This window comes from Ochotona curzoniae, unplaced genomic scaffold, assembly GCF_017591425.1.
Source record: "Ochotona curzoniae isolate NIBS_2020 unplaced genomic scaffold, NIBS_Ocur_1.0 scaffold_3890, whole genome shotgun sequence".
Lineage (NCBI taxonomy): Eukaryota > Metazoa > Chordata > Mammalia > Lagomorpha > Ochotonidae > Ochotona > Ochotona curzoniae.
In genome coordinates, this window is record NW_024467115.1 from 24,552,116 (window position 1) to 24,570,384 (window position 18,269).

Consider the following 18,269-nt stretch of genomic DNA (forward strand, 5'->3'; position numbering starts at 1 on the left):
AGATGTGGTGAGAAAATGGTGACAGTTCAGACTAATCAGTCTGGAATAACTAGTCAACTCCAGTTATCTTGTATTATTTTTTTATTTCAAAAATTAAAGGTTAGTCCCATATTTTCCTATGATTCTCTGCTTTCTTGGCTTACCTCCCCAGCACATGTGTGAGCTTATCCTGTAGAGAAATCATGCTTCTGCTTTGTTCTTTGTCCCCACAATTCATAGAACAATGCTGACCCACTGTATGGCTTTGTAACTGTGGATGGTGGATGACTTCATGATTGACATTTTCAGTTGTTTTTCTGATAATGTTCTTTTCTTTTTATGTCATGATAGGCTGGAGGTCATGGTCTGATGGGTATCATTTTGATCATTTTTCCCTTAAAGGATTGCTTTGTAGCAACTTTCAGGTGCTAGTCCCATTCCATTCACACAGCCTTTGGTTATCTTCTGTAAATCCATTGTCTGACCATGTGCAAAGAATATCAGAATTTCCTGGCATTTGAAAGGAAGAAAACAGGCACAATCTATTTCATGTCATAATTGGAAACTCCTAAAATTATGAAGTGCAGACACACTTTGTAGTTATGGCTCAATTTTCTGTTAACTTGAAACCAGTTTTCCTTTAATTGTGATAAACTGAAATGAGTAAATTTATTCAGATATTCTGTTTATATAGGCTATGTTTACTATTTTTGAAAGGTTTATTTGGAAGTCAGAGAGATAGAGTTTAGTAGAGAAACAGAGAGAGAGAGAGAGAGAGAGAGAGAGAGAGAGAGAGAAGCAAGACAACAGATCCTCCATATGCTGGCTCAGTTCCCAAATGACTGTTATGGTTCGGTTGAGTCAAGTAAAATTGGAAGCCAGAACTCCTTCCTGATTTCCTAAATGGGTAAGAGGGACCTAAGTACTTGGCCCATAATTTGCTGTCTTTGCAGATACATTACCAGGGAGCTTGGCCAGCAGCAGAACAGCCTGGACTCCAACGAGCTTTTGAATATGGGATTCAATATCCAAGTGGCAGCTTAACCCACTGTACTACACTGTTGGCTCCTGTTTTAACAATTATTTTATGTATCAGTACTGAGTGTCATACACATGTTTAACAAGGGTTCAGTAAGTTTGGTACATTTTGATTTTTCAAATTTGAGAGGCAGGATGAGACATACACAGATGTACTGCACTCCCACAGGTATTATTGAAATCCTCTGGTTCACTCCTAAAATGCTTCCAATGGTCAGAACTGAACCAAATTCATCAAGTGGGAGCTAAATTTAAGCCTTGCGTGTGGGTGGCAGGGACCCAGTTATTTGAGTGTCTCTGTGCTCCCCACTGTCAAAATTAGTACAAGAATGCAAATAGAACCAGGGCTGGTATTGTACCCAGATTCTCTGATGTGACCTATGGATAGCCTTAAAAAAATGTTCTGTAACTGCAAATAGAACAAATATCATGCTTTTCAAGGGAAAATTCCCAGAAAAAGAGCATATCTTAAACAGTATCTTAACACTTAGGTTAATATCCACTCCTATTTAATATCCCTGAAAATAGATAATAAACTCTGAGCTACTGAGGGACCATTTTGAAAATATAAAATTTTTTCACTAACCACCTAAACATGCTTTTCATTTTTATTTATTGCATTCTTCACATGTCATATGTGCATAGAAGCTTGTTTTTTATTATTTCATAATGAAAAATTATCTTTGCTGTAATGGTAAAATTTACCAACAGAATCAAGATTTAAATAGAATTTGTTTGTAGTTTAAGATCACATGATGCAATTGCATGTTTTTTTGCTAAGGTTTGTTTGTTTATGTGAAAATCAAAATTACAGAGAGAGGAAGAGACAAAGTGATTTCATTTCTGCTGGTTCACCGCCTCAGTGGCCGTAATGGCCATGGGTGAACCTGGAGCTTCATGTGGGTATTGTACATGGATGACAGAGCCCAAGGAACTGGGCCATCTTCCACTGCTGTTACTAGGCACACCCTCAGAGGGCTGGTCCAGCAGAAGAGCATTTAGAACTTGAACTGGAATGACTTTGTAGGTGGTGGCTTAAACCATTGTGCCACAATGCTGGCCCCAACTATGTATTTTGAAACATTGTGACCTATTAAATGTTATATAATCATGTTATGTGAATGTCAGGTGAATATATTTAAGTATACTATACTTGTGCATTAAAAAAGTGCCTTTAGGGTCAGCTTTGTTGTAAAACTGATTAGAATGTTACATACTGCCATCCCGTTTTGAGTGTTAAATTGGGCCTCTTCCAGTCCGATTTCCTGGGCTGCCGCTGGGAAGGGAGCAGAAAAGGACCCAAGCAGGTGCCACTATGACAAGGTTTCTGATTCCTGGCTTCAGCCGAGGCCAAACCAGACTTCTTTAAGGCTTTGGAGAATGATTTAGTGGAAAAAGAGTTTCTTTCTCTCTCAAATTCCTCTAGTTTTACATTTGAAATTAATTAATTAATTCAGCTAGATACCATAAGAACATGAAAATTGAAATCCTAATCTGAAAAAATGACCCTGCATCTGAAATAGTGAAAGTGGGAATTAAAAATTTTGTAGTTTGGGTGTTATTTCATGGGAACATAATATCTAAATAATTTATGTGGTTTTGTTTTCCATTTCCAGGATCTAGTACTGTGATTAATATCTGACCAATATCAGTAATTCTTTGATGAGTATTGGAATGAAGATCTCTGCTTTTCTGTAGAAAATTAAAATTGCTTCTAATTATTTTAGGCACTTAGCATGTTAATAATACCTTTCTAGTTAACTTTCTAACATTTATTTTTAAAGATAGGAATCTTGTAAAAGTTCATGGAACATGAGCATTAAAAAACAAATATTGCATAGATCTCAAGAAGTTTCTGTAACATATTAAACTTGTAAATTTTATTTCCTACAAACATTTGAAGTATACTTATATCTATTATCACTGATCCTTTCTTGCTTTATTACATTACAGTCTTGCATTTATAATTATTAACTTAGTGTTTAATTCATGGATTTGTGAAAATTATTATTATTATTTTTAATTGAATTGATCAACAAAGAGACAGTCTGAGATCTTCCATCACGGATTAAATTCCCAGTTGGTTACAGTCCCTGGGGCTGGGAAATGCAGAAACCAGGAATCTGGAACTCCATACAGATCTCTCACATGGACAGCAAGGGGCCCAAGCACTTGGGCAATCCTCCACTGCTTTCCCAGGAGTGTGGCAAGCTGCATTGAAAGTCAAGTATCTGGGACTTTCACCAGCACTCAAATATGGAGTGTCAGTCAACAGGTGGTATCTTAAATTGCTGTGCAATGAAGCTCAAGAAAGTGAAATCTTAGTTGATGTGTTGTTTATAAAGTGATTTCAGGCTACATAGTCTTCCATTGACCAAACATGCTACTAAAGTATGTCATGAAGCTATGGTACAGGTTAGAATTAATTGTTAAGGCTGAATTAAAATGTTACATCATTAAGATCCAATTATTTAATGCTTCACTATTGAGAAGAATACATATTCAGAAATAATTACCCTATTTTTTGCAACTTAAATACATGTAATACAGTAAGTTTTTTTTTTTTATAATTTCAGTGGTCGGACTGGAAAAATCAGAGTGCAGAGTCTGAAGATTGGGCTGATGTCTCTCTCCAAAGGTCTCTTAGAAGAAAAATATCGATGTAAGTACAAATTTTCTTAAACCAAATATGTTTGTAAATGTAGCTATGATCATAAAAGCTTTTAAACATGCTTTTTTATGATTTCCTATAAAGGTAGTTGTTCATTCCTTTGAAACTTCAGTGTTTATACCATTCTAGATTGGGGTATCAGAAACTTGGAGTTAACGTGAAATGCAGAACAGCTCAGAAGAGGACTTAGAGGTGAGGCGTTTTCACAGAGTGAGAACCAGCAGCAAAGAAAATACCATTTATTTCATAGAATTCTCTCCCTGTAATATAGGCATTGTGATTTTCATATCCTAGCTGAGAAACATGTTCCTGAGCTTGGCTAAGAATCTATGTGATAAGCTCCTAAAAATAGCAATTGTTAGATAAATGATGAACCCACATCTACAAACTTTCACTACTAGAACATTTTGATTTAATTTTATCCCTAAATGTGAGTAGCTTGATTCTACATTGGTTCATCAGGTGATTCATTACAGATCAATCTATACATTAGAGGACATAGGGATATTTCATGAATAAAGATATTAACCTAAAGAGGGTATGTCATCACAGATAAATTTAGTTCCATGTCTTATATAAATAGACATATGAGAGAATTTTGGAAAGTTCCTGGAACATTTGAAATGCAGTGTGCTTATTCTGAAGCAAAAAATTGTTTTAAATTCATCCATAGTATCTTCATAATATAGTTTACATGAACTTTCCAAAGTCCCCTTCATTTGTATGAGTATGAAAATATTTTTGCACCAGAAAAACTTGTATTTAAGTTCCATTTTTCATGAGCTTTTGGAAGCATCATATTTTTAATTTATGGATTTGCTATATATTTGTGAATTTAAGGTCTACAAAATGGTGGTGTATTTTCTTACCTAGTCTGGCAAAGATGCCAGTATAAGGAGACATGGATTTAAATGAAATGAAAACTGGACATAGGCTCGGATGGTGAGGGTCCTGCTAGAATGAAAGCCAAGGTGTGAGACTGAACAAGATTTGTGTGCGGCTTCTTAACTCAGAAAGCATTCATTTAGAAAAGGAGTTGTTCAATCATTTGTAATTTGTGGTTTTCACACACTCCTAAATGAATTAAGACTCTGCAAGGAGCAATTATTTGTTGGTAGTGCACCTATCTGAAGTAAATATAAATTCAAATGCAAAGCTTATGGTTTCTATAACTCAAGGAAAATCTCTGTAATTTAATCCATGAAGTATGTCATTTTAGTGCTTAATTAAATAAGAAATCCCTTGGGTTCACTCTTTAAATCTGTGTGGGACATTGAGACTCTGGAAGTGCTGTGGGACTATTTTGGTTTTTAGTTGGAGAGGACCTACACAGCTTTGACTTCAGTTGTGGTTTCCCCAGTGATATCAGAACAGTTCCTCATTATTACTTCCTTTGTTAGAATTAACATTCAAGGCAGTTTGCTCTGAAGACCTAATGGCAATGCCCTAGTCGGGGTCAATTGGTATCCATCTGAACATTGATTTTGCAATGGATGGTGTCAGCATCTTCATCCCAGTTATACTTCCCTCCCTGGTGAGAGGATGCCTTCTTGAGCCAGTGTTGTAACATAACCCTGGCCTTTGCTTGCCTCAGCAAACCTTCCACAAAATGTTCTTTTGAATGGCCAATTGCAGTTTTTCTATACCAATATGTTGCAACTTGATAATCAATTGTGACTTTCTTTTTGTGACTTATCTCCAGCATCATGACACTGGCTATTATTATTATTATTATTTTCCATTGTATAGTTTTGTAGGTATAGGGATCCCCCCCCCTCCAATTTTCCCTTCTTCCCCTAGTCTTTTCTCCCATAGTCTTGCAATAATATAGACTGTCAGCAACAGTCACAAATCCAACATTGTGCTTTTGAAGTGGCACACTTAGAGACAATGGTAGAAAAACTATGATCATATTGACACTGCTTTTTGTGTCTCACTAAGAAGTTTACAAAGTGTGCTTTTGTGTGTGTGTGTGAGTTTAGAAATTTGTCCAAATGCTTAAGAATGTTTTGTGAGTTCTACTGTGGTAGCAACGTGGTGATGTAGCTGTCTGCCTGGAAACAGCAAGGTTCGGCATGAATGATGTGCATCTGTCAAGATTACCACCCATAGTCGTCAACTCTGCATTCACTTAGGAAGCCTTTTCCCAAGGACAGGCTTAAAATTTGCATCACTTGAGACTCCAGGAGAAGTACTCTTGGCTATGAGATTCTTACATATATTCTTTAAAATTCAATTAGAACAAGCTACTACAGCACTGAGGAAATCTAAGTGACCAATTGGAAATAAAAATTAGATTTCTCATCATTGAGTTTATTTTCCCTATATTTGCATATAATTAAAGCTATATTTCATTATAACTATAGTTTCAATATCATCGAATTAAGGCTTCGTTGTTTGAAAATGCATTTCAGTCTACCACCTTTCCTCTCAAGAGAAAATAATGTGGGCCCGGCGTGGTGGCGCAAGTGGTTAAGCTCCTCACCTTGAACGCCCGGGATCCCATATGGGCACCGGTTCTAATCCCGGCGCCCCTGCTTCCCATCCAGCTCCCTGCCTGTGGCCCGGGGAAAGCAGCCGAGGACGGCCCAAAGCCTTGGGACCCTGCACCCGCGTGGGCTCTTGGCTTTGGATCGGCATAGCATTGGCTGTTGTGCTCACTTGGGGAGTGAATCATTGGACGGAAGATCTTCCTCTCTGTCTCTCCTCCTCTCTGTATATCCGCCTTTCCAATAAAAATAAAATAAATCTTAAAAAAAAAAAGAAAATAATGTGATTTTATGTGATGTTTATTTAAGTTATCATTTGAAAAATATTTTTAGGATCCAAGATTTCTTGTTTATTATGCATTTATTGTTAGAAAACTTCACATAAAGACTGTTTCACTTTTATATTCTTTGGAATTTGTAGAACTTGAAAATTTCTTTCCCCAAAAATGTTAATTTTTACAAGGAAGTGCATAAACTTTGAAATGTCTCCTTATTTCAAGTTATTTGTGTTGGTACATAAGTTCTATTGTTATAAATATTGTAATAATTTTTTTATCTATAAAGTATTATGCATGGTGAACTGAAGATAAGCCAAAAGAGAAAGTTAATTCTGTTGGACTAAGAAAATTCTGAAACATATCAGAGTTTTTCTCAGTGAATGGAAAACCCTGAGAACTTTGTGATAGTAGTCACATATCTTGCATATGAATTATTTAAATTTCAAGAAATTGTATTGTATCTCACAGAGCAAAACAAATAATTTGTGCAGCTGTTAAATGATGAGAGATAGGATGGCCCACAAAACAAAATGCATATCTCCTTATATTTAAGTGATTCTTATGTAAAATACATTTGATCATAAAAATATTTAAGAGAAAGCTTCCATATATAATGCATACTTAATTGAATACTACATATTTAATAAAATAATATAGATTTAATAGGATATTTATTTCATCCATGTATTTAATAGAATGTATTCTTATTATATTCATAGTTAATAGAATTTATATGTCTACTTACTAAAAATTTACAGGGTTGCTATTAAAATTATTTTATTTCCTTAAAAAGCCATGAAGAAAAATTTGTTTTGGATTCATATTTGTTTTAGAAAATTTTGCTTTTTTTAGAAAATTGCAAAATCTTTATCTATTTGGAAGGAAGAGTGAGAGACAGACAGGCCTCAGTCATCTGCCGGCTTGCTGCCCAAATGGCTGTTCCCACCAAGGCCTGGACCAGGCTAAAGCCTGCGAGAAGCCAGGAACTTGGAATTCCCTCCGGCTCTCCCATTGGGTGCAGAGCCCTGGTCTGGGTATTGGGTCATTTGCTACTGCTTCCCTGGGTGCATTATCCAGGAGCTGGATGAGACATGGAGCAGATGGGTCTCAAACCAGCATTCAGATATGGATGCTGCAGGGAGCAGCCGTGGCCTAACTGGGTGTGCTGCAATGCCCATGCCATAGGTTCGTTGTCTTTCTCAGCAAGAAGGGAAACCTTTATGGTGATCATTTATAGTTGCCTACTTGTACATTTATTGTAGCATTTAAAAGTAATTTTTTATTGACCTGTTTATTTGAGGAGAGTTCATGGGGCAAGTACATTTTGTTGAATTTCATTTCCATGAACTTCCTGAAATGTGCTCTTACATATTGACACACAGCATTGCTTTTAGAATCACATGGTTCACCAAACGTGTTAAAATCATCTGGCTCACTGCCCCTTGCAATTTCTTTTCTATGTGCTTTATACCACATTGCCAAGAGTGCATTTTAAGGTAAAGAGTATTATAGGGGGCCTAGTGCAATAAATTACTGGCTCCCCCTCCCCCACATCCCACAGTTGCATCCACCTGGATCCCATATGGATACCAGTTCACATCCCAACTACTCCATTTTCCATCCAGCTCCCTGCTTGCAGCCTAGGGAAGCATAGAGGATGTCTCAAAGCCTTGGGAGCCTGCACCCATATGGGAGATCCGGAAGAAGCTCCTGGCTCCTGGCTTCAGGTCAGTTCAGTTCTGGCCATTGTGACCAGTTGGGGAGTAAAACAGTGGATGGAAGATCTTTCACTCTGTATCTCCTCTGGTTATCTGAAAATAAAATAAGTCTTACATTTTGTTTTTTAAAAAAAGACAGCAAACACAGTAGGAGGATGAAAGTCAACTGTTTGCCTCTTTCTGTATCAGATCTCTTCAAGGAGGTGGCAGGGCCCACAGAAATGTGCGACCAGAGGCAACTGGGGCTGCTTCTTCATGACGCCATTCAGATCCCTCGGCAGCTGGGAGAAGTGGCGGCCTTCGGAGGCAGTAATATTGAGCCCAGTGTACGCAGCTGCTTCCAGCAGGTAAGGCAAAGGGTCAGAGGTACACAGGATGGGTTGGGGAAGTTCTGTGAAGGTGTTTGGAGATGTGGAAGGGGGTTCTTGGCCTAGAGGCAAAGTTTGGCAAGAGTCTTTGGGTACCATCCCTTACTATTGTCTTCAATTCTGAAGGCATGTTTGATTCAAAATAACAGTCACCACAGCAAAAGGACTTAGACATTTTCTTTGAGTGAAATCTAGAATGTTTAACATTGTAGCAACGTCACTGTGACGAGGTCCTGCTTTGTGCTGGTCTCAGGACATGTTAGTCATCCAGAGGCTCTCTGCTTTAGCGCTGTCTTGCTGTGGTTCCTGCAGGGCCTTTACATATGTGCCCTCTGAATAAAGCTTTCCCTTTCCCCTCATCACCTGTTCTGTTCAGCCCTTAGGGTTCCCCTGGGCTCTCAGGTGCTCTGAAGACCTTGGGATGTTACTGCCCTCCCCTAAGTATCTGTGCCTTTTCTTTCTCCTATGTTTATGTTTCTAACCACACACTGAATTGCGTAATTAGCTTTTGGGAACCTAAGCTTGTGGATAAGAACTGTCTTGCCTTTCGCTGTTACAGCCTATCTTAGTCCATCCTGGCTGCTGTAACAAAAGCTGTAGAGTGGCAGGGGGTGGGTTATAAGTAGCAGTGATTTATTTCACGCAGCTCTGAAGGTCCCAGGTTAAGGACCTCGCTGGTATGGTGTCTGGGGATGATTCTCTTTTTGGCTCAATGATGGGGCCTCGTTGTTGCACGCACACATGCGGAAGGGGAAATCAGTTCCCCTTTTCTAAGGGCACTACTGTGCTGTGGTTCACACATGAGAGCCTCAGTTCCTCCGTGCATGTGGGTAGAGACATGGGCCTCGCCTCGGGAGGGGGCTGCTTTCCTGCAGGGAGGGAGTGCTCACGGTGGGGGGGCTGGATGCTTACCACCAGGACAGGCATTCAGAGACAAGTGTAGTGCTTCTTACCTACACCCAGTTCCCCTTCTACTTCCTGCTGGGTTGAAAGGTCACGAGGCCCTCGCTAGATTCCAGCACCCAACCTTGAACTACCCAGCATCCAGAACCACAAACAAACATGAACCTTGATTCCATTTCAGGTTCCCAGCTTCAGGTATCCCGTGACTATAGCATAAAACAGATTGACAGGCACAAATCTGAGTCATGGGGGGCTCTCCCTGAATCCCTGGTCACTCCCGGGGCACCACTTGCTCCTGCTGTCCCCAGCCGAGTTAAGTCACCATGCAGACTTTGAGGAATGGTTCCTATGCCTTGTATACAGTGCCTTGAACATCATAGCTAACACGAGTATTTTTTAGATTTTTGGAGGCAAGCTTTTTTGTTTTTTGTTTTTTTAAAGATGTCTTGAAGCAGCAATTGCTTCTTGGAGAACGTATGTACAAAAGCAGTGTGATGCATAAAGTATCCTTCACACCATATCTTTGTGAACAATCAACGTCATGGGCTATTACATTTTATAATGGCCTCTGTTCTTGTCTTAGATATGTAAAAAAAAAGTGCTGAGTGAAAATCCTAATTGTGATTTATAGTCACATACGTTTGCTCATGGGATGACCTCAGCAGTGGCAGAAGAGTGAGATTGGTGGGAATTTGAGTTTCCACATTTGAAAATGGTTTAGGATTTGAGGTAGGATTAGGAAGTGTCATACAATTTGTTATGATACAATTTGACAATCTTGCAAAGTGTGTTTACACCACTCTGCCTCTATTGCGATGCTGTCGCACAGCTCGGTGGGAGAGGGCAGGGGAAGACCAGGATTTATGATTGTATTTCACATATGTAATGAGCTCCAAGTTAGGGAAGTTGTTCGTGAGACTTTGATCTTTTTTTACTGTCTGAGTAGAGTGTGTTTTATAAAATGTAAGTGTTTATCTGAAAAGATAGCCTAGAAGTGTGTTGTTTTGGTTTTCCCCCCAAATTTGAGCATCTAAGGATATTGGGACTTTTCTTTTTCTTTGTTCTTCTCCTTATGTGATAAGAGTTTTCTCTCTTTACATGCTCAAGTTTTCTTGGCTAGAAGAGGTGTGACGATTCTGAGACTTCTCTGGAAAGACTTTCATGTGGGTGCTTCAAATGTTCGGGAAAAGGCAGGGGTGCAGTGGTTTGAGCAGCTGGAAAGCCTGCCTCCCCTGTTGCAATGCTGGTTGGAATCCCAGCTACTTCACCCTCTGATCCTGCTTCCTGCTAATCCATTCTGGAGGGCAGCAGATGAAGGCTCAAGTTCCTGGGTCCCTGCCACCTGGTGGGTGAGCAGGATGGAATCCCAGGATCCTGCCTGCATCCTGACCCAACCCTGGCTGCTGTGGACATTTGGGAAATGAGCCAACAGTGTTCCTCCCCTCCTTTCTCCCTCTCTGTGTTTCTGCCTCTCTTTCACTCTCTCTTTTTCTGTCACTATCTCCTTGCCTTTACAGAAGTAGAAATTAGACGAACTTTTGGAAGTTCATAAGAATGATTTTGAAAGATAGCACGCACTCTGTGCACTTGAGGAACACAGGCTGTTTAACTTTCTTTTCCTGCACAGATTTTTTCAGAAGACTTTTGTAAAGCACACTTTTTTTCACCGTTACATATTTTTCTTTTCAGAATAATAACAAGCCAGAGATCAGTGTGAAAGAGTTCATAGACTGGATGCGTTTGGAGCCGCAGTCCATGGTCTGGCTGCCGGTTCTCCATCGAGTGGCAGCGGCAGAGACTGCAAAGCATCAGGCCAAATGCAACATCTGCAAAGAATGCCCAATTGTCGGATTCAGGTGAGGTGTTCTACTGCAGGCTGCAGGAGACCCTTATCGGTCCTGTTTGCATAATATTTCATGTGTCCATTAGCACTTCCCCTTTATTCTCGTTTTGCACATTGGATCAGCTCAAAAATGGCATTCCTTCTTAAAAAGTACTACATGAAGCCAATTTTATGACAATTTGTAATGATTGCTCTCTATGCTACTTTGGCTCAGAACCTGAGATTTTTATGAGTTTTTGTTTACTTCTATTACAGAAATGCTCGTGGATAATAATGTTATCATTAATGCTAAGTACTTAGCCATGATATAATTTAATGGGTGTCCCTCTATCAATCTACTATTTTGTTTATACATGAGGCCCTCAGAAAGTTGAAAATATTTTCAAATTGTTTGCATTAATTTATTTTTAATACTGTTTTTCTACAGATGTTAAAATTTTTACTTATTTATTTATTTGAAATAAATAAATGTGGGGAGGAAGGGAGTGCTTTTCTCCATTGGTCATTCTTTAAATGCGCACAGCAAATGAAGTTGGGCTGGGCAGTGCTTGGGAGCTAGAAACTCGGTTGTGTTGACCCAAAACAGTGACAGGGAACGAACCGAGCTGTAACCTATCCTTCCCCATCCCCCCATTCTGTATATTAACAAGCAGTTAGCATTAGGAGGGGAGCTAGTACACTAATCATTATGTTCTAATTCCAAGGGCTGTCTTAACCCGTAGGCTACCTCCAAACACTTACACACAAACATAGCCTGATGTTGCCAGGTACCAAGGAGCGCGTGTGTGTGTGCTTTTCTTTGAACTTTTATTTATTTATTTTATTGATTACATTGCATTATGTGACACAGTTTTAGAGGCACTGAGATTCCTTCCACCCATGGTGGATTCCTCCATCTTGTTGCATTACCACAGTTCAAATTCAGTTGAGATTCTTTCATTGCAAGCATCTACCAAGCATAAAGTCCAGTATCTTTTTTTTTAAAGATTAATTTTTATTATTTTTTTTATTGGAAAGGCGGATATACAGAGAGGAGAGACAGAGAGGAAGATCTTCCGTCCGATGATTCACTCCCCAAGTGAGCGCAACGGGTCGATACTATGCCGATCCGAAGCCAGGAGCCTCTTCTGGGTCTCCCATGCGGGTGCAGGGTCCCAAAGCTTTGGGCCGTCCTCGACTGCCTTCCCAGGCCACAGGCAGGGAGCTGGAAGGGAAGCAGGACTGCCGGGATTAGAACCGGCGCCCATATGGGATCCCGGGCGTGCAAGGCGAGGACCTTTAACCACTTGCACCACCGCGCCGGGCCCTAAAGTCCAGTATCTTATTGTCCAGATAAGTTCAACAGTTTCTTGGTGAGACCATCTCTGGTCTGAAGGTAGAGCCGACAGAGTATCATCCCAATCAGTTAAAAGCCCCGGCATTATATCAGTAACAATTTATAATGTTATAGAATTAGTTGACATGGTATTGAGTAACCAACATGTTAGAGAGAGAAAAAAAAAAGAATGCAAGTTCTAAACCACATCCTGTGACTTCTGCATTGACATTTCAATTATTAGTTTATATACAACTGGGTTCTATATACTTTAAAATGGCTATATATTAGTATTCAGCTGTCTCATGTCTATTTTGATTTTACTATTTAGCAGTTTATGGTGTTGAAGCATGATTTGCTGAACCTGGCTGTTTATTGGATAGTCTAACTCTATAACTCTAACAAGACATATGTCAACAGTTTAGGTGAACAGTTTTAGGAGGGGCATGCAGAGAAATCTTCAATACCCTAGTGAGGAGTAAGTAATCTTTGTGTCCACCCAGTGAGTTATAAATGCATCCCCGCTGACTGTTTTCTTTCTGATTCTAAGCTTTCCTTGCTGTTCTCTATCTATTCTAGGTTTTTAGTTTATTTGTTTGTTTGTTTGTTTGTTAGTTTCTTTTGAGGGGTTTCTGGAGCAATCCTGATGGTCATTACAAAAGAGGGTGGGGACCCAAAGTCAGAACCAGGCCCGGACCAGAGAAGGCTCCTCTCCCTAGTCCTAAATGAAGTTTTGAACTTTTATAAATATTGCATGGTGTGTTTTGTTTTGTTTTTGCTGATACTTCTCAATTAAATTTTATTGAATCACATAGAAATTCTTAAAATAGTATAATTGAATTAGTGGTTTAGTTAACTTTTATATAAACCAAGTGCGGGTTTATATGAATCCAAGGTTGTCCTCACTGCTCGCTGGCACCAGGGTTCTCATTCTGAATGTGCACACTAGCCTCCCCCTTCATCTTCAGCCAGCTCATGCTGACAGGATGGCTCTTGTGGGTGCCTTTGCAGGAAGAGAGCGCCAGCTTCTTCCCAGCTCACTTGGTGCCTTGTGCTGCACCTGCAACTCACACACCCAGCATCTTCGCCTCAGACTGCACTCTGCAACACCATCAGTGCGAAAGTTGCAGAAGCAGTAGTTTCTGCAAGGCCAATTGAATTGCTAAAATGTGCAAATAGTTTCAGAGTTTCCTACTAGAAAAGAAATGGAGCATGTTGCCAACAAATAGGACTCCATATAGGAAAGAAAATGTCAATCAAATTTCTGAAGCTATGCTGATAAGTCAAAAATACTGTGAGTATAGGTGATTGTTTCAAACCAAAGTGTCCTTGCCGGACTATGATATGCATGGATTGATTTTCCTCAGGTCAGCTTTCAGGTGATGTTGCAGGTCATTTCAGAAGCTACTCAGTGCCTTATAATTTTCAGTATTAGCTTCATATAAACTGTAAATTTTGTTTCTCATTTAATTTAAATTTGCTTTTTCTACAAGTATGAATTTTATTTATGTTCTTTTGTCTCTAGTTGTGCTGGCAGAATAGATTATTTTAAAAGATGTGTTTATTTGCTTAAAAGGAAGAGTGCAAAGAGAAAGACAGCAAGAATAGGGATAGAGATTGGTCATCCATCTGCTGGCTTACTCCCCATATGGCCACAGTTCCTCTGGTGGGGTCAGTCCAAACCCAGGAGTCTGGAACTCCATTTGAGGTCAGGAGCCCAAGTGCTTGGGCTGTTTTTCTGCTGCTTTTCCAGGTACATTATTAGGAATCTGGATTGTAAGTGGAGCAGCCAGGATTTGAACTTGTTCCCAGGTGTCCATAAGGAATGCCCATGTCAAAGATAGTGGTTTAGCTCACAACACCATAGGCCTGCCCCGCCCCCAAATGGAAGATCCAGGACAAAATATTTTCCACATATGCCCATAAAACATCTGAAGTACAGTTCTGTGCCCCTAAAATTCTACCAATAGAAGTCAATCTACAGTGCCATGTTATACAAGAAGTTAAATCATTCTATTTGCTTTCAAGAACATATTGTGATCTAGGTTTTTGTTAGTTTAATTTGTTTTATTTCTTTTCAAACTTTTCTCTGAGTAGTATCAATCATTATAACAAAATGTTCAAGATAAAATCCTTTGTAAAGAAATGTTAGGATTTGTTTCTTATTGATACTTAAAAATTGGATGTGTCAAGTTCCTAAGCATCTCTCTCTTTTTTTGACTATTTTCAATACCTATCCAAACGTCACAGGAAATCTTCTGCATGAGCACTGTCTTTCTAGTAACATGTAAACAGAGAAATGTGGAGACTAGGATGTGACGTTTGACGGAACATTTTCTCTTCACCCTCGTTTGAAGTTAGGATACAAAGTAGATTCTATCGTTCTGCCATATCTACCTGTTACTTCCTTGGTCACTGGCTAAGATGTCCTGTCATTCATGATTGATCTGGATTTAACAGGATGCAAGCTGATGATGTTTGCTTTTTCTCTCCAGGTATAGAAGTCTAAAGCATTTTAACTATGATGTTTGCCAGAGTTGCTTCTTCTCAGGTCGAACAGCCAAAGGTCACAAATTGCATTATCCAATGGTGGAATACTGCATACCTGTGAGTACTGAACCCTGGGGTTTGTGTGCGTGTGTGTGTTTGTGTGTGTAGCTTAATATACAATGTCTTTGAATTTACTGGTATTTAAAATATTTTAAGCTAATTTAAACAACAATTTTTTTAAGATATACTCATTTTCAAGATTGTATTTTGTTGTCATATTTTCCTTTAAGGTAACATAGCTGTTTTTAACTGATTAATGCATACAAACTATATATTTTTCAGTAAATGAGTTTGTTAGTTATTTTGCAGCTGTGTTTCAATTTTTGGCTTAACAGTTTTTCTATCGAGTTGTATCAGAACTCACCCTGACCTATATTGTATACTGAAAAACCACATTTCTTTTAGAAAAATCTAAAATATTTTTCATAAGTAAAAATAAAATTTTCACCAGCAACAGTATAAAAAATGAAATGTTAAAGGTGTCATTCATAACTCTAGCTCCATAAAGACTTCTATTTCCTGTATTCTAATTTTCAAAAATTTTCATTTTTGATTCTTTATCTTGATTTTTTCACTTAGCAGTTTGTAGCAGTAAGTGTTCCCCCATTTCTTACACAGTAAATTTTTCTAGCCAAAAAAATATTTGATTTAGTGAATTATTATAATAATTTTAGCCATTGAATTGAGTACTGACATTTATTTGGTTTATTTTCAGTTTTCACATAATACAGACAGTATACTTATTGTGAATATACTTATTGTGACTATAGCTCATTCAACATGTTACATAAATGACATATTACATAAAATAAACATTACCAGAGGATGTTCTGAGTCTGTGAATATGAGTGTCCTTGTGGCCAAATCACTTAATATTGAGTTATTTTCCTAAAAAATTTCTGCCATTTTATATTGTTATCTTGTTTGGTTAATGTCTGTATCTTAGTATGGCCACCCCAGCATTGGGTCTTACTGCAGCTTACTGTTCCTTTGACCTAAAACTTTTTTCTTTTCCTGAAGTTATCCTGAATTTCAGTCACGAGCTGTTCTTTAGTTTCTTGCAAATAATGCTATAATTTATTCATAAAGCTGTCTTTTTTTTTTTTGGTTTAAGGAATGGAGTTACTTTTTGGTTCATAAATTCAGAAAGGCAGCAGGATTTATAAAATATACAGGAATAGATCTCACATGCCTTGTATCTTATGTCAAATAAACACGTACTCTGTATATGTGAAAAGCAGTTTTCTAAGTAAGTCTTGCTGAATCAGAAAGATGAAATCAGACATTGTACATCACTTTAAACAGGAATAAGCTTCATCCTAAGAAAACACATGAAATATCACTTATTATCACTATTTATTTATTTACTCAGCAGATTAGCCCTGGCACTTAACTATGTGTCTGGTAATATTGTCAACTAAAATAAAGCCACAGCCTCTTGTGCAGAAGTGCTTGGTTGTTTAAATGGAGCCAAGGGATAGAGAGAAGAAATAGCAGGGACTTGAGCAGAATCAGGAAGTGAGTGAAAAACCACGAAATTGCACAATAGCAGTGTGCTGAGGCCTCTCTGTGTGCCGCTTGGCAGGTGGCCTCCCACAGCCCATGAGAGTCAGAACCGCATCCATCCTGGTAATTATATTTCTGAGAACTGGCTCTCAGGTCCTTGAGAAAGGCAGAGTGGAGTCCTGGGAGTTAAGAACACATCTCAAAGGAACAGAGGAAGGCTTCAGGATTCATCATAAGTAAATTCTTTAGGTATTGGCTTTAGGTAGTGGAGTTTTTTGCTGCTTTCATTTTGTTCATGCACTCAGGAGGGGGCTGGAGTCATTGTGAAGAAGCAGCTTTGAACTGCCAGACATAGCGTGAATATTTGTCCAAGTGTTGGATTGGAAGGGGGCAGTAAAAGTGGTGGATGAAGTATTTAGTGCTGAGAGTCTGCCGGACAAGGCCTCGTACAGAAGAGGGCTCCCAGGAGCTAACTAGAGCTTGGGAGTTTTGTCAAAGAGAATTGTTAAGATTCTCAGCTGTCATTTGTCCATGGTGCGTGTGCTACCAAGAAAGGCAAGATTATTGCCTCTGCTACTACTTTCCATTTAAGAGGCAGGGATGTGTGGCAATGAAAAGGGAAAGAAATAAATCAGACAATTATAGACTCTAGTAAGAAATAAGTGGATTGAGAGATCAAAAGATTAAAGGAGGCACTGCAGATAAAGACATCAGGTAAGGTCTGTCTGGGAAGTTGGCATCTGAGTTGAAACTGAGGGTTGAGAAAGAATCTACCTCTGACTAAAAACAGTGGAAGGATATTTCTGGAAAAGCAAATGTCTGTCACAGTGGTCCAGCGGTAGAGGGGAGATTGCGTGGTTGAGGTAGAGAAAGTAGAGCCTTCTTTAAGGAGAGTGTGATGCCTAACACTGGATTTCATGTTTGAAGTGTCGTATAAAATAAATATGTGGGACCCCCCGATTTAAAAATCGTTGACTTTCAAGACGGCCACAATGAAGATGTTAGCACCCATCTGAGTAGGGAGACCCCGTCCAACTGCACAGCTTACGTATCCCCTGGGTGGGAAAAGGATTTGTATGACTTGTGCATGGAAATAAACTGGGGTAGCCTTTACACAGTGTGAATTTCCCTCACCATTAAATTGAAAATGATACAAGACAGAAACCAAAAAAAGGAGGGGGGGGGAGGCTCAGATTGCATAGAACCTGGTGGTTTGCTGTTAGAAAAATGGATTGGAGAGGAATGTATTATTAAAATTTATAGAAATACGCAATTGAATTTCTCTCCCAACAACCTGTTTTTAACAAAGCATCAGCTTTAGTCTTTGCCAAGGTACTGTGAGCATTTCCAGGATTACAGTTTACCCTGCAAGGAACAGGGTGATTTCCCTTACCAGTACTTGTTTTGGAAATTCCTCTGTCTGAGGCTGTGTGGTCATCGGAACAGTAGCCCAATTGTAAAACATCACTATCACAGGTTATCATTGCATTGCTTCCTACAACTTTTCATAAGATAACTAGTTATGTAAGTTGAGTCTGAAAGTATGAGTTTCATTCAATGTTAACCAAGGACTTAATTAAACTACTTGTGAGCTTTTGTTTTGCCCACATT

The 18,269-nt window shown here is 38.9% G+C and overlaps 1 protein-coding gene across 10 annotated transcripts in view; it reads left to right on the forward strand.

The window, feature by feature from the left end:
• The window catches only part of UTRN (utrophin), a 491,247-nt gene that overhangs the window by 432,662 nt on the left and 40,316 nt on the right, over window positions 1-18,269 (forward strand). For all 10 annotated transcript variants that reach the window (XM_040965592.1, XM_040965598.1, XM_040965593.1 and 7 more), the window contains 4 exons: window positions 3,594-3,679; window positions 8,363-8,520; window positions 11,134-11,300; window positions 15,098-15,209. In XM_040965592.1, coding sequence (XP_040821526.1) covers window positions 3,594-3,679; window positions 8,363-8,520; window positions 11,134-11,300; window positions 15,098-15,209 — 523 coding nt within the window. The remainder of the gene's footprint in view (window positions 1-3,593; window positions 3,680-8,362; window positions 8,521-11,133; window positions 11,301-15,097; window positions 15,210-18,269) is intronic.